General features: G+C 37.4%; 1 protein-coding gene across 1 annotated transcript; it reads left to right on the forward strand.

Annotated features, from left to right (window-relative positions):
- Positions 1–953: 953 nt before the first annotated feature.
- LOC123662964 (protein takeout-like) lies at positions 954–4,646 on the forward strand. Its single transcript, XM_045597728.1, has 5 exons — positions 954–1,059; positions 2,353–2,569; positions 3,553–3,686; positions 3,793–3,948; positions 4,165–4,646. Exons 1-5 carry the CDS (start codon positions 1,005–1,007, stop codon positions 4,317–4,319), a joined length of 717 nt encoding a protein of 238 aa, XP_045453684.1. The 5' UTR covers positions 954–1,004; the 3' UTR covers positions 4,320–4,646.
- The last annotated feature ends 8,717 nt before the right edge of the window (positions 4,647–13,363 follow it).

Here is a 13,363-nt window from a genome sequence, read left to right on the forward strand (position 1 = left end):
ATTAATACTTATTTGTGATCTTCGCAACCAGCATTTTATGTCGGCCTCTAGGATGGCATATAGCATACAATAATACAAACCGCCTGGTGGTAAGCGGTTACTTGTTCCAATAGACGCCTACCTCGACCATTCTCAGGAGATAAACGATTTTGATGTCAGGAAATATAGTTTACGACATTTTTCAAATTCTAATTTTTACCCTGACAATTATACTATTTTGAAATTTTATTTTGTGTTACACAAATATTTACTACTAGCTGTGTTAATTTGAGACAGAAACCTACTAAAACACATTATAGCCTATATGTTCTCGGTAAATGAACAATCCAACACAACAAATTTTAGTAATATTACTAACCCGTTGGCGTAGTTTGTAGTGGCCCTGCTTTCTGCTCCACAGGTTTGTTTCCCGCTTGGTTCTGGGTAAACTATTTGTATTTATATATTTATATCTATATATTATAATACGTGGTGCAAAAACTTTGTACCTACCCCTTTTTACGCAAATTGCGTAGACGGAGGAGTATAAAATTTATATACTTAGAGAAAGAGTACAGATTGATGATATTTTTAATTGTTTATAAAAATAATAAACAATTTCTTCATCTTTGTAATATTAGTATAGATTTCACGTACCTATGTATAAAATTATAATGGACGCAACCTTTAAATTATATCCGTGTAAGCATTTATATTGTAACAAATAACTCGGTCAAACATATTTAGATTAATTTGGCTATTATAGATAGATACAAAGTAGTAAGTACGTTTATATATGTAAATACGGAATTCAAAACTATAAACGACGTACCGGTTTTATTAATAGTAAAATCATTATTACAATGTAACAAACAAATTAATACAATCAGCATACATTATTTAATCACGTTTTTATCAAGGTGAATAATTACAATAAAGGTATATAATACATGTGCTCAGATACAAAATATCCATAATAACACGCATTACACTTAGCAACGGTACGCAAGAGTTAAAGAGAGGTCATGTTTCTCATTTTAATTTTATCGTTTGTCTGTTTAGGGTCTGGAGTTCCTTCAAGTGAGTATTATAAGTTTAATTACAATATCTAATCTTATAAATAAAATTCTCGTGTTACGATGTTAGTTACCATACTTCTCTTAAACGGCAGGACCGATTTTTATGAAATTTTGTATGCGTATCGGGTAGGTCTAAGAATCAGCCAACATCTATTTTTCATACCCCTAAATTACAAGGGGGGTTAATAATATATATGGCAAAATAACGTTTGCTGGGTCAACTAAGTATACTATAGAAAACATCAAAAACAGACTACTGTTTTATAATAATATAAAATTATATTTAATAATTTTATTGCCTTGAATGATTGAGTATCCAAGTTCATCATTTCTTGGTTCACTTAATTAAAACTAATTTCAGCAAGCTTTTAAATTATGATTTCTTGACTCATGGAGAAATATATACTCTGTACACCTATATCGACTTGCTCAGCCCCTAGCGTTGCCTGAATGAGAAACTTTGATACATTTTTGTTCTACATAATATTTTTAATTTGCTATTGTATAAAAGTGATGTAACGAATTTTAGATTTATCACATACGCGAATGCGAACGCAAATATTGACTTTTGAAATAAAGTACCATTTGTGTGTCACTAAACATCTACTTATACACAGGTTTATACAAATAAATAAAATTAGAGTGTGTGTTTGTAATATTAATAGAAGCGCTTTTTACTAAATGCATATAGATGGATACACGGTACATATACCAAAATAACATTTACAATTTTTGTATGTCTGTCTGTCTTAAGGAGTAACTTAGGCTACTTTTATTTTAGAACTCTGCGCAATAGCTTTTTTGTTAAATTCCACGCGGGCGAAGTCGCAGCCACTGCTAGTATATAATAAAGGAGGAGGTTCTAAATTCGATTGTATTTATATGTGCTACATCAGAACTTTTTACTGGGTAAACATAATTGTATGATTCAATGATTCTTTTTTTAATTCAAAGATGGTGCTTATCATGTACCCCCATTTAAATTTGATTAAGATCTGAGTAGCAATTTTTTTTTATCTCTAATAATGCGTATTTGCTTGACTAATTTTTCGTCTCCCTACGTTGTATTACTGGTCAATGTAACTGAAGTCGGTTTTTTTTTCGTTTCCGAGCAAACACAATTATTATAATGAGTGAGTTGAACGGGCAGTCGTTACCATCTAATGTCAAATGTTTACCTTCGCCCATGAATATCTGCAAAGTTGAGGACGAGCGATATTGAGGTGGAGGATACAATGAAGTATGTTCATATTGTTTAAGCTGTCATGTTTAAAATGTCATTATTTACTTTCAGGCCTCTTCACACCGTGTAAAGTGACTGATATACCTTGCTTGGAGAATTCCATAAATAACGCACTTCCACCAATATTTGATGGGATCCCAGAACTTGAGATAGAGAGCTCCGATCCCCAATTCAATGAATATTTGGAAATAAATGTACCAGATTTGAACTTAAAATTTTTTAATAGCACTATTTCTGGGTACAAAACGTGCAAACTTTCAAATTTACGGTAAAAAGTTTTTTTTTTTTCACTATCTCAAAATAGAATTATTTTGTTTCGTTGATTGTGTTCTATATCAACACTACTCTTTTATATTCCTTCAAAAATATTAATAGCATAAAGAGAAAAGTTTCGATATAATACGAAAATTGTTTCACCAGTAGAATACTTCACTATTCATTCATGAAATTTTATGAAACTTGAGGTCAAAAATCGGTTAAAAGTTTTTTTATTGATGCAGCAGCAGGTAATATGGTTTAAATGATAAAGCAGCCCGACTAGGGAAGTACGTCGACCTTATAGAAGATCACCGTTAAATAATACTGCTTTGAAGCAAGTTTGTGGTGAGTAAGATGACCAGAGTTCCTGAGGGGATTGGGGTTAGGGTCGACAACGCGATTGCGTTGCTTGTAGTTTTGCAGGCATCTATAGGCTACAATAATCGCTTACCATCAGGTGAGTCGTACGCTGCTCTCAAAGCATTGTTGTATTCCTGTAGCGAGTGAGATAGCCAGAGCTCCTGGGGAGGGTCGAGGGTAAGGTCGCCAACGCGCTTGTGATGCTTCTGGTGTTGCAGGATCTTTAAGCTACGGTAATTGCTTACCATGTAAAAAAATCCTGTAAGCGTTGCTGTTGTTGTTTTAGTTATTTAATTTTCAAGTTGTTAAAGTTTCAATTTTTTTAAATAACCCATATTACGTATCAAAATTTGCATATAATGTTGCAAAGAAAATCAAAACAAAAACTGAATAAATAATATGTATTTATGTTGAAATTTTTTTTAGATGTTTATGTTGTATGTTTTTTAAAACACACGTACAAATTTTAATGGGGCTTAAGCAGGTGAATGTACCTTTTGTCTTCTCTATGTTATGGTCATTTTTCCATTCATCAAAAACAAAACCTTTTCAAAATGACTGCTTTAGAAAATAAATAACGTTATCATCATTGACTTAAAGGAACGAAGTGTAGTAAATGCTTTTTTTTTTCAGATTACAGCCGAATTTAACAAAAGCATCTTTTGACTGGAACTGCCCCGAACTTACTGCAGTTGGTCAGTATAATATGAAAGGACGTCTTGGAACATTGCCTGTGGAAGGAAATGGAGATTTCAAATTCGTTGCAGGTAAATAAAAAATTTATATAGAACATTGTTAGGTAGAATATTTTTTATATATTAGGTATGTGTGTGTGTGAGCGTGATGATGAACAGATTTTTTCTTTCTTTACAGGAAAGTTTCTTGTCAACATAGATTGTGAAGTCGACAAAGTGAAAAATGATGATGGAAAAACTCTAGCATCTATTAAGGACTTCAAGTTCGTCGCCAAACCTCTCACTAAAGTAGTGTACGATTTTAGGAATCTGTTCAACGGACGTGAAGATTTGGGTAAATAATTTATTTTTATTATATATACTCTACCACAAATGTTTCTACTTATCATATTTTTTCTTGGTGTAACCAAGTAAAAAATTTATAACCTCACGAGGTTATTTTAAATCATCAAATAAATGGACATTGTCAATCTATCCACCGAACTGTAGAATGAATGAATCTATGAATTTTAACGATTAGGCCATAAAGAACTTCGATTGTATTTTACAGCCGCAGGAGTACACGAGTATGCTCGAAATAACTGGAAATCCGTTGCAGAACTAGTCAAGGATCCGATCTGGGATGCTTCCCTAAAGAAAATATTTAAGAACTTAAATAAATTCTTTGAAACTTCGCCCATTGAGGATACTTTAATCCATAGTTAATTTTTTTTATCACTCAATCTAATGTTTTGATAATTACTATACATTCAGCTGACAACTAAAAAAGTGAATTTTATTAATTAATTATTTAATTCTTTTAATCGACTATGTATGATTGTCACATTCATCGGAAGCTAGGTTAATTGAAAGACTAATTATAATTCTCATTTTCTATAATATGTAAATATTATAACAATGATATGATCGTAAAGTTTGTGTTGTTGTGCTATTTAAGATAACTTAAGATTTTTAAAATAACTCTCGACGTTTTGTGACAGGTCACAAATAGCACAATCTGCTCTGTGCTTTTAATAAAACGATTTAAAATTGCCTGAGTTTGTAATTTTGACCTTTCTCAAAAAAAATGTTTAAATCTTTAAAACCTTTAGATAAAAATTACTTTGGTTAGAATTAAAAAAAATAGATTATTTTATGGTACTCCATTAAAAGACTCAAAAAAGTACAGTTAGAGGAAGATGTACAAAGGCGGTCTCACTGCTAAAAGAGCGATTTCGCGCTCTCCACATAGCTAGATGTAAACATTCACAAGTTCGCGCCGAACATCACGCTTATCTGCAATCCTCATCCAGCCTTCACCAGCAATCTTACGTAGATCATCGGTACAGCGGGCCGGAGGACGTCCCACAGTGCGTTTGCCAACACGCGATCTCCAGCGGCCATCGGTTCTGCGACACAGGAAACATAAACATACATACATATTGTTAGAATCATCGAGATAATTTAATTTTTGTAATTGACGTGTGTGCTCACTACCACACTAGGTTACGAAAGATATAAACCCGATGCTTTCTCCTTCCTTTCTCGGAATCCTTTTCGCGGATTCGGTCGAACGTAATAGACCAACGCCAGCGCACAACCGGAGAGTACAAAAGCGGCTTTCCCGAATCTTGTGGCTTTTTTTTCTACTGTGTAGATACTTTTGGTTTCGGAACGTTTTGAAAACAATTTATAGTAATTAACTAGTAACTAACTTAATTTAAGTAAAAAAAAATGAAAGATATGTAACCGATTTGGAGGCTTTAATGTCTCTGACATAAATATTACAGTCTCGGCCCAGCGGACGTCAGGGGGGGGGGGCGACCAGACGCTAAGTTTGCGTGTCTTGCTAATTCTCTGAATTTTATTTATTGTACCTTATCCTATGTATCCTGTTCTATGTATCTTAATCTAGAGCGGATGGAGTCGTAATTATAACAAGATATTTATTTATTTATTTATGTCGTGTTATTTTGTGTTTTCGCTTTGTCTTTTAATATTTATCACTTCTGATTTCTAAATATATACAACGATTTTAAAGCAGTTTCATTCACTTTTGTCACCTAGCGGTTTATATTTTAAGACCTTTTACCAACCAGTGTTTTGGAGAAGTGCAAACATAAATGCCAAGACACAAGATTATAATATTATATTGAATAAGGTTTTTTTTTTTTTTTTTATACATAGATAGGCTTGCGTTTGACCGCTATTTCACCTGATGATAAGTGAAAATGCGGTCTAAGATGGAGCACGCTTACCTAGAAGTAACCTATTCACTCGCGACTTAAAGATCCCCAGGTCATAGCTTTCAGGAAACACAGACGCTGGTAGAGAGTTCCATTCTTTGGCCGTACGGATCAAGAATGTACTAGCGAATCGCTTAGTGCGTATAGGGGGAATGTCAACCATATAAGGGTGACGAAACGCAGAGCGTCTGGTTGTACGATGATGGAAGGGGGAGGGAGGAATCAGGTCATGGAGTTCTTGCGCACACTCTCCGAAGTGTATCCGATAAAAAACCGACAGGCCGGCCACCCTACGCCGATGATGTAAGCTTTGCAGCTTTTTGGCGACCAGTGCATCGTCACCGATGAGCCTCCTGGCTCGTCTCTCAATTGATTCAAGAAGCTCCAGCTGGTACTTGGCTGAACCATCCCAAAGATGAGAGCAGTACTCCATGCATGATCGAACTTGTGCTTGATATAAATTCAGAAGCTGTTCCGGAGTGAAGTACCGTCTCACCTTCGCGAGGACGCCCAGTTTTTTGGCAGCTGTTTGAGCTTTTGCCTCTATGTACGAGCCAAAATTGAGGGTGGATGTTAGAGTAACGCCAAGAAGCTCCAGGTGGTCGGATATGGGCACGGGCACACCTCGGAAAGAGGGAGTCAGTTGGAAAGGACTCCGTTTTGCCGAGAAGAGACACGCCTGGGTCTTAGAGGCGTTGAACTTGACCAGATTTGCATCACCCCAATCAGAGACGGCTTTAAGGGACAAGTTCAGACGCTGAATCATAGCTTCCCTCAGCGACTGGATCTCAGACCCACTCGCTCGTGCGTCGGATATGTAACGCTCGACAACGGTGCTGTCATCTGCATACCCAAAGGTCCCGGGTTTGAGCAGGTCGTTGATGTGCAGCAAGAATAGCGTTGCCGAGAGTACAGACCCCTGAGGGACCCCGGCATTGATGACCAAACGATCGGACTCGCAACCGTCTATAACCACGCGAATTGATCGATCCCTCAGGAAGTCAGATATCCAAACACAGAGAGAAGCGGGTAGGCCGTATGAGGGAAGTTTGCTAATAAGGCCATCGTGCCAGACCCTGTCAAATGCCTTCGAGATGTCGAGCGAGACCGCTATGGCTTCCCCGTGTTTCTCGATAGCCTCACTCCAAATGTGTGTGGCATACGCGAGAAGATCACCCGTGGACCGCTTGCGGCGAAAACCGAACTGTCGGTCGCTAAGAAGATCGTTCTCCTCAAGGTGTGCCAGGAGCCGATTATTCAGTATACGTTCCATACTCTTACAGAGTATGGACGTTATGGAAATAGGTCTGTAGTTGACAGGGTCAGCTCGACTGCCCTTTTTGGGCACAGGCTGCACGTTAGCTTGCTTCCAGGCTTTCGGCACTTGTCCTGTCGCTAGAGAGAGACGAAACAGACGTGTCAGGATTGGAGACAACTCAGGTGCGCAAGTTTTAAGTACTATGGCAGGTATTCCGTCAGGACCACTAGCTTTGTTCACGTCCAGATTGCGCAAGGTTTTAAGGACCTCTTTTTGACGAATTCGGACTTCAGACATAGACGTCTCGCATCGAATCGAAGAAATTGGAGGTGTGGCGCTGCCTGAGTCTAAACATGAGGATTCCGCAAAGAGATTTGCAAATAGGTTTGCCTTCTCCTCTGCGGTGTGGGCTAGTGACCCATCGGGTTTTAGCAGTGGAGGTAGTGAGGGGCGACAGAAGTTCGACTCAACCGACTTAGCCAGGGACCAAAAGGCCTTACTACCAGGTGGGTATGACGAAAGCCTAGTCCCAATTCTGCCAATGTGGTCAAATCGAGCCCTCCGCAGAGCCTTCTTGCAGGACTTGGCAGCTCTATTATAGGCTTTCTTCCTCTGGCTCACGTCTGTTGTCTTGTGGTTACGAGCATCGACCCAGGCCAGGTAAGCAGTGTTCTTTTCTGCTTCAGCACGAGAACAGTCAGAGTTGAACCAGGGTCGAGCTGCCACGGAGGCTGAAGCGTCAGTGAATGGAATGTAATACTCCATTCCCTGACGCAGCATATCAGCCACAGCATTCGCACATGATGAAGGATCATCAGAGGAGAAGCAAATCTGCCGCCACGGGTACGATGCAAAGAAAGAACGCATCTCATCCCAATCTGCTGACTTGTATCGCCATATTCGCCGGGTGCCTTTGGGGCAGGGAAAGGGCGGCGAATAAAAGGATACAGACTTCACCAGACAGTGGTCGGAGCTGCCTAAAGGCGATGAGACCGAAACCGAATAGCGGTCCGGATCTGTTGTCAGCAGTAGGTCCAAACAGTTGGCAATATGCGTGTCAACATCGGGTACCCTAGTTGCTTCTCGGACTAACTGGGTGAGATTGAGCGTTGAAGCGAGGTTGCGAATCTCTCTACCAGCGTGGTCAGTGTGCTGGTATGGGAATAGCCACTCTTGGTGGTGGGCGTTAAAGTCTCCATGCATTACCAATTGAGCAGTAGGATACCGCTGCTGAGCCGCGTCAGCCGCCTCACTAAGGTGTTGCATAAGCCTGGTTGTCTCCACATCTCCGCTGTGTGAACGGTAAACACAGACGTAAAGAATTTTCGCCACTCCTGTATCCACCAAAACCCATAAGTTGGAGAAGTTGGGGTCTTCAAGATTACGGAGACGCCGGCAGCATATGTCGTCGCGGGTATATAAGCAAACGCCCGCGCGTGGTTTAAAATTATGCTCCAAGGTATATCCCGGGTAACATAAGTATGCCGTGTCAGACGGACTGCCGATCTGCGTCTCCGAGAGGAACAATAGGGCCGGTTTCTCAGTCTCGAGATGGTGGTGGACTGCAACGAGATTGGAGTGCAAACCTCGAATGTTGGAGAGGTGCACTGATAATGAGAGGGAGTGCAACCGCTGTGCTGCCTTGTTTTTGTACCTCTTAGTCATATATAACGAGTGAAGGAAGGCGAGAAGAAGGCAGTGAAATGAGGCTCCACGCAACTAACCCCCAGACTACCACCGGATCACCGCGCCGGAAAGGGGATTGGACTGGAGACTGCGGGGACGCCCGAGCCCCCCCGGAGATGTCCACCGGGCCCTCTCGTCCGGTCGCCAACCGGCACGATGGCGCATCCCGGGATTTTTCGACAGTTGGCGGAGCAGCCTTTCGTGTGTGGCTAGCACATTAATTGGGCCCCCAACTACCTGCGGTCGGCCAGCGGTGCACCGTGCCTCGGATCCCGCTACCCTCCAATTCCAATCACCACAGCGCAGCGGCACCAGTGCAAGTCAGTCCGGTCAATTCGCGCGGAACAACTATTTCGACCCAACTTCTCAGTCGGCTACACTGATCAACGTACCGAAACACGAAACCGCTTGACGGTACGACTTTGTTCAGTGGGTGGTCGCGAGCCGTCGGCCAGAGCCTACCACCAGTATGTCACCTAATTAGCACCACCCGGGGACCACGTGTAGGGTTTCGCAACGGGGTATACACCTACGGACGAGGGCAACTCAGTCCCCAAGACAATAAGTTTTTAATGTCAGTTAATTATTAAAAAGCATTGATAAAAAGTGACCCGAAAACGCAATCAACACTTTACGTAATGCGTGTCTCTGCCCTCAGCTCTTATTGCGAGTAATAAATAACCAAAGTACATCAATTTTCTCCCCTCCAATGTTCGGGGATTTATCGCGGCAATCGTCAACATATTGACGTCATAAAGTTCATTGCTATTTTATGTCTTTTCATCGCCTTTTGCGTTCCCAAAGGTTCGATTGAGTATTGTTCTTGAAAAGTTTCAAAACCATAATTTAGCAATAAGTAAACTAGGACTACTATTAAAAAATGCCTGACACTATTTTTTTTAGTTTCTTTTAGGCTCTACATTCAAACTTTTTTTTATACGACTAGGTCGGCAAACAAGCGTACGTCTCACCGAATGGTAAGCGATTACCGTAGCTTATAGACGCCTGCAACACCAGAAGTATCGCAAGCGCGTTGCCGACCCAATCCCCTATCTCTCCAGGAGCTCGGGTTACCTTACTTACCACAGGAATGGAAAACTGTCTGAAAGCAGTATTACTGAGCTGTGATCTTCTATGAGTTCGAGATACTTCGTCAGTCAGGCTGCTTCAGATTTGAGCAGGATTTTTCCTGCTGTGGCCTACCTAATATACATATACTTTAAGTATTAAAATAATAGTATATGCAAAAAGTTTAATATATTATTCGAATAGAATAAAATAGTAATTTTTAGGTAATCTTTATACAAAAACAAGAATATTTTATTTTTATATAATAATGTAATGAATCAGTTGTTTCAGATTTAAAATGTTCTCTATTCACATTAAGTTAATAAATCAGGGCGTTTATAGCTCTATGCAAAGTTTTAAAACTTTGTATTAAACTAGACTTATACTAACAATATAGAATAGCTACTGTTTTAAAAATTCATTTCGCTACATATATTTTTTCAAAACTTTGCAAAATACATCCATAAATATTGTTAAGCTATTCCATCTATACATATAATAAAATGGTAGGAAAGTCAAAACTGTACATTGTATATTTTTTTAAAAGAATACTTGGGGTGTGATCTACAATCGATACCGAAGCCAAAAATATGGTTTTTAGAATTTTTGTCTGTTTGTCTGTTTGTCTGTATGTATGTCCGGGATAAACTCAAAAAGTACTGCATGGATTTACTTCAAATTTGGCACGAATATTATTAAGAAGTCGGGTCAACATATAGGCTACAAATTATCACGCTATCACCTACGGGGAACGAGCAGTGAACCTTTATTTCTTCAACGCATTCTGTAACAACGTGTAATCTAACGACGCATATTTGAATGTTGTTATTATGTTAATAACCATGCTATATGCTAGCTTCATACTATAAATAAAGACATTCTGTAGTATAATTTAGTATCAGCATTGCACCCGTGCGAAGCCGGGGCGGGTCGCTAGTAACTTATAAAAATTTAAAATAAGTTTCAAATGAAATTTAACTTACATGCGGCACTATAAAATTAAATTGAAATAAATTCAAAGATCTGTTGCACAATAATCGCTAATGGCTCCGTCTCAGTGTCAACATTCCTGTAAAATATTTATTTATATAAAGTATCACAAAGATTTATCTCTTAATGGAATACAACTTTTATTGAATCGTGCTATTTGCATAACGCTTTTAAAAAACCTTTTACTGTATAATTTACGTGCGCGATGTAAAATGTTCTTAATTTGAATTTAATTACAAACTTTAATAGAGAGGCTTGAGGCTCGAACCGTGATTATGAGATTGTAATTATGAAATATGACGTAATTATTTTACGATATCTAAATATTTTATCCAATTAATATTTCATCCGTCACTACTATATCATGTCCTGTGCCCAAAGGTTATTTGGAAGAAATCGCTCTTCAGCGATAAGATCGCCTTTGTACATCTTTTTTTTTGTAATTACTACTGTTTGTTTATATTTTGGTGTACAATAAAGAATATATTAAATATATATTATTTTAAAATTAAGGATTTTTTTCGTTTCTTTATCACTCTCGTACCTTGGGTTCTCAAATTTACGTATACAATGTTTCGCTCCCCTTACAAAATAATAATTGATTGACATTTATGATTAATGTAGCAATATCTTATGAGTCATATTGGAAAGTGTTTATGTCTGAACTGTCTTTAATAAAGAGGGTTTCTACAAACTCATGAACACTGGGTGACAAGCAAAGTAATAAATAAAAGCTTTATAATATTATTGCTAATATATTATATTAACAAAAGCTTTATATATACTTTTATGAGAGGTCTCTATGTTATTAAAATTTACTAAAATGAGACAATTTGACATGAAAATATACAACACCTTTGATATATTGTTACAATAAGGTGAAGAACTTTCTACGCATTATCGTACAACAAATACAAAAATGGCAAATTTTTGTTTTCAGATATATAGTGAATAATTGTGTTTGCTCGCAAACGAAAAAAAAACCGACTTCAATTGCATCGACGAGTAATACAACGTAGATCGACGAAAAAATAGTCAAGTAACAACGCATTATCAAAGATTACTCAAAAAGTAGTTATCAGATCTCGATGAAATTTAAATGTGACCACATGATAAACATCGGCCTTCGATTAAATTAAAAATTATTAAAATCGGTACACCTAATAAAAAGTTATTGCGGATTTTCAAGAAGTTACCTCGATTTCTCTGAGATCCCATCATCAGATCCTGGTTTTCTTATCATGGTACTAAACTAGGGATATCTTCTTTCCAACAAAAAAAGAATTATCAAAATCGGTACACCCAGTAAAAAGTTATTGCGGATTTTCAAGAGTTTCCCTCGATTTCTCTAGGATCCCATCATCAGATCCTGGTTTCCTTATCATGGTACTAAACTTGGGATATCTCCTTTCCAACAAAAAAAGAATTATCAAAATCGCTACATCCAGTAGAAAGTTATGCGGTATAATACAACGTAGGTCGACGAAAAAAGCGTCAAGTAAAAACGCATTATTAGATATAACTCGAAAAGTAGTTGTTAGATCTCAAATAAATTTAAATGGGACCAATTGGCACACACCACCTTTCGATTAAAAGAAAATTTGTCGAAATCGCTCCACCCAGTCAAAAGTTCTGATGTAACATACATAAAAAAAAAAAAAAAAAAAAAAAAAAAAAATAACAAAATACAGTCGAATTGAGAACCTCCTCCTTTTTTGGAAGTCGGTTAATAAAAAATTAAATACTTTTAAGTACAATCATTAAAGTATATCTATTATTAAAAAATACCTGCTACTTTTGATAGAAAATAATTATTTTACTTCAAAAACATGCTAATAAATTAATTAATATTCACAAATTAAAAAAAAAAAACTATTTTTTTATAAAATTGATAAGTTGCAAGTATACAAAAAATATTCCGTAAAACTATAAACTAAAGTAACATTACTGTTTCTCTAACAACAAATAATGTTAAAGTAACGAGTTTGTATGTGTGTATTTGTGTGTATGTATTATAAGTACATAAAGTCTGTAAGTAAAAAAAAGATTGATAAAACGAATTAAATTATAGATAAACCGTTTTACTGTCTAACTACATGTGTAGCGGAAAGAAACACTATCACTCATGCGTCAAGCTTTCTCCTTGCTCATTTAACTTCAATTCCGAAGGGAAATGTGTGAGACGAAAACTTAATTGGAATAACTTCAATTATAACCGCCTTATAAATTACTAGCTGTGTCCCGCGGTTTCAATGCATTATTTAATAAAAATAGCCTATAGCCTTCCTTGGAAAATGGGCTATCCAACACAAAAATAATTTTTCAATTCCAACCAGAGCCTGAGCGCGTTTAAACAAACAAACTTTTCAGCTTTATTATATTATTATATATTATCATAATAAATGCGTATAGTGATAAAATGATGATTTATATATAACATATCGCAACCACTCTAATGAAGTGGTACGAGTAAATCGCCTAAAACACCGACGCTCTGAACTTTAGACTGTTTCTTTTTGTTA

This window comes from Melitaea cinxia, chromosome 19, assembly GCF_905220565.1.
Source record: "Melitaea cinxia chromosome 19, ilMelCinx1.1, whole genome shotgun sequence".
In the NCBI taxonomy this organism is placed as follows: domain Eukaryota; kingdom Metazoa; phylum Arthropoda; class Insecta; order Lepidoptera; family Nymphalidae; genus Melitaea; species Melitaea cinxia.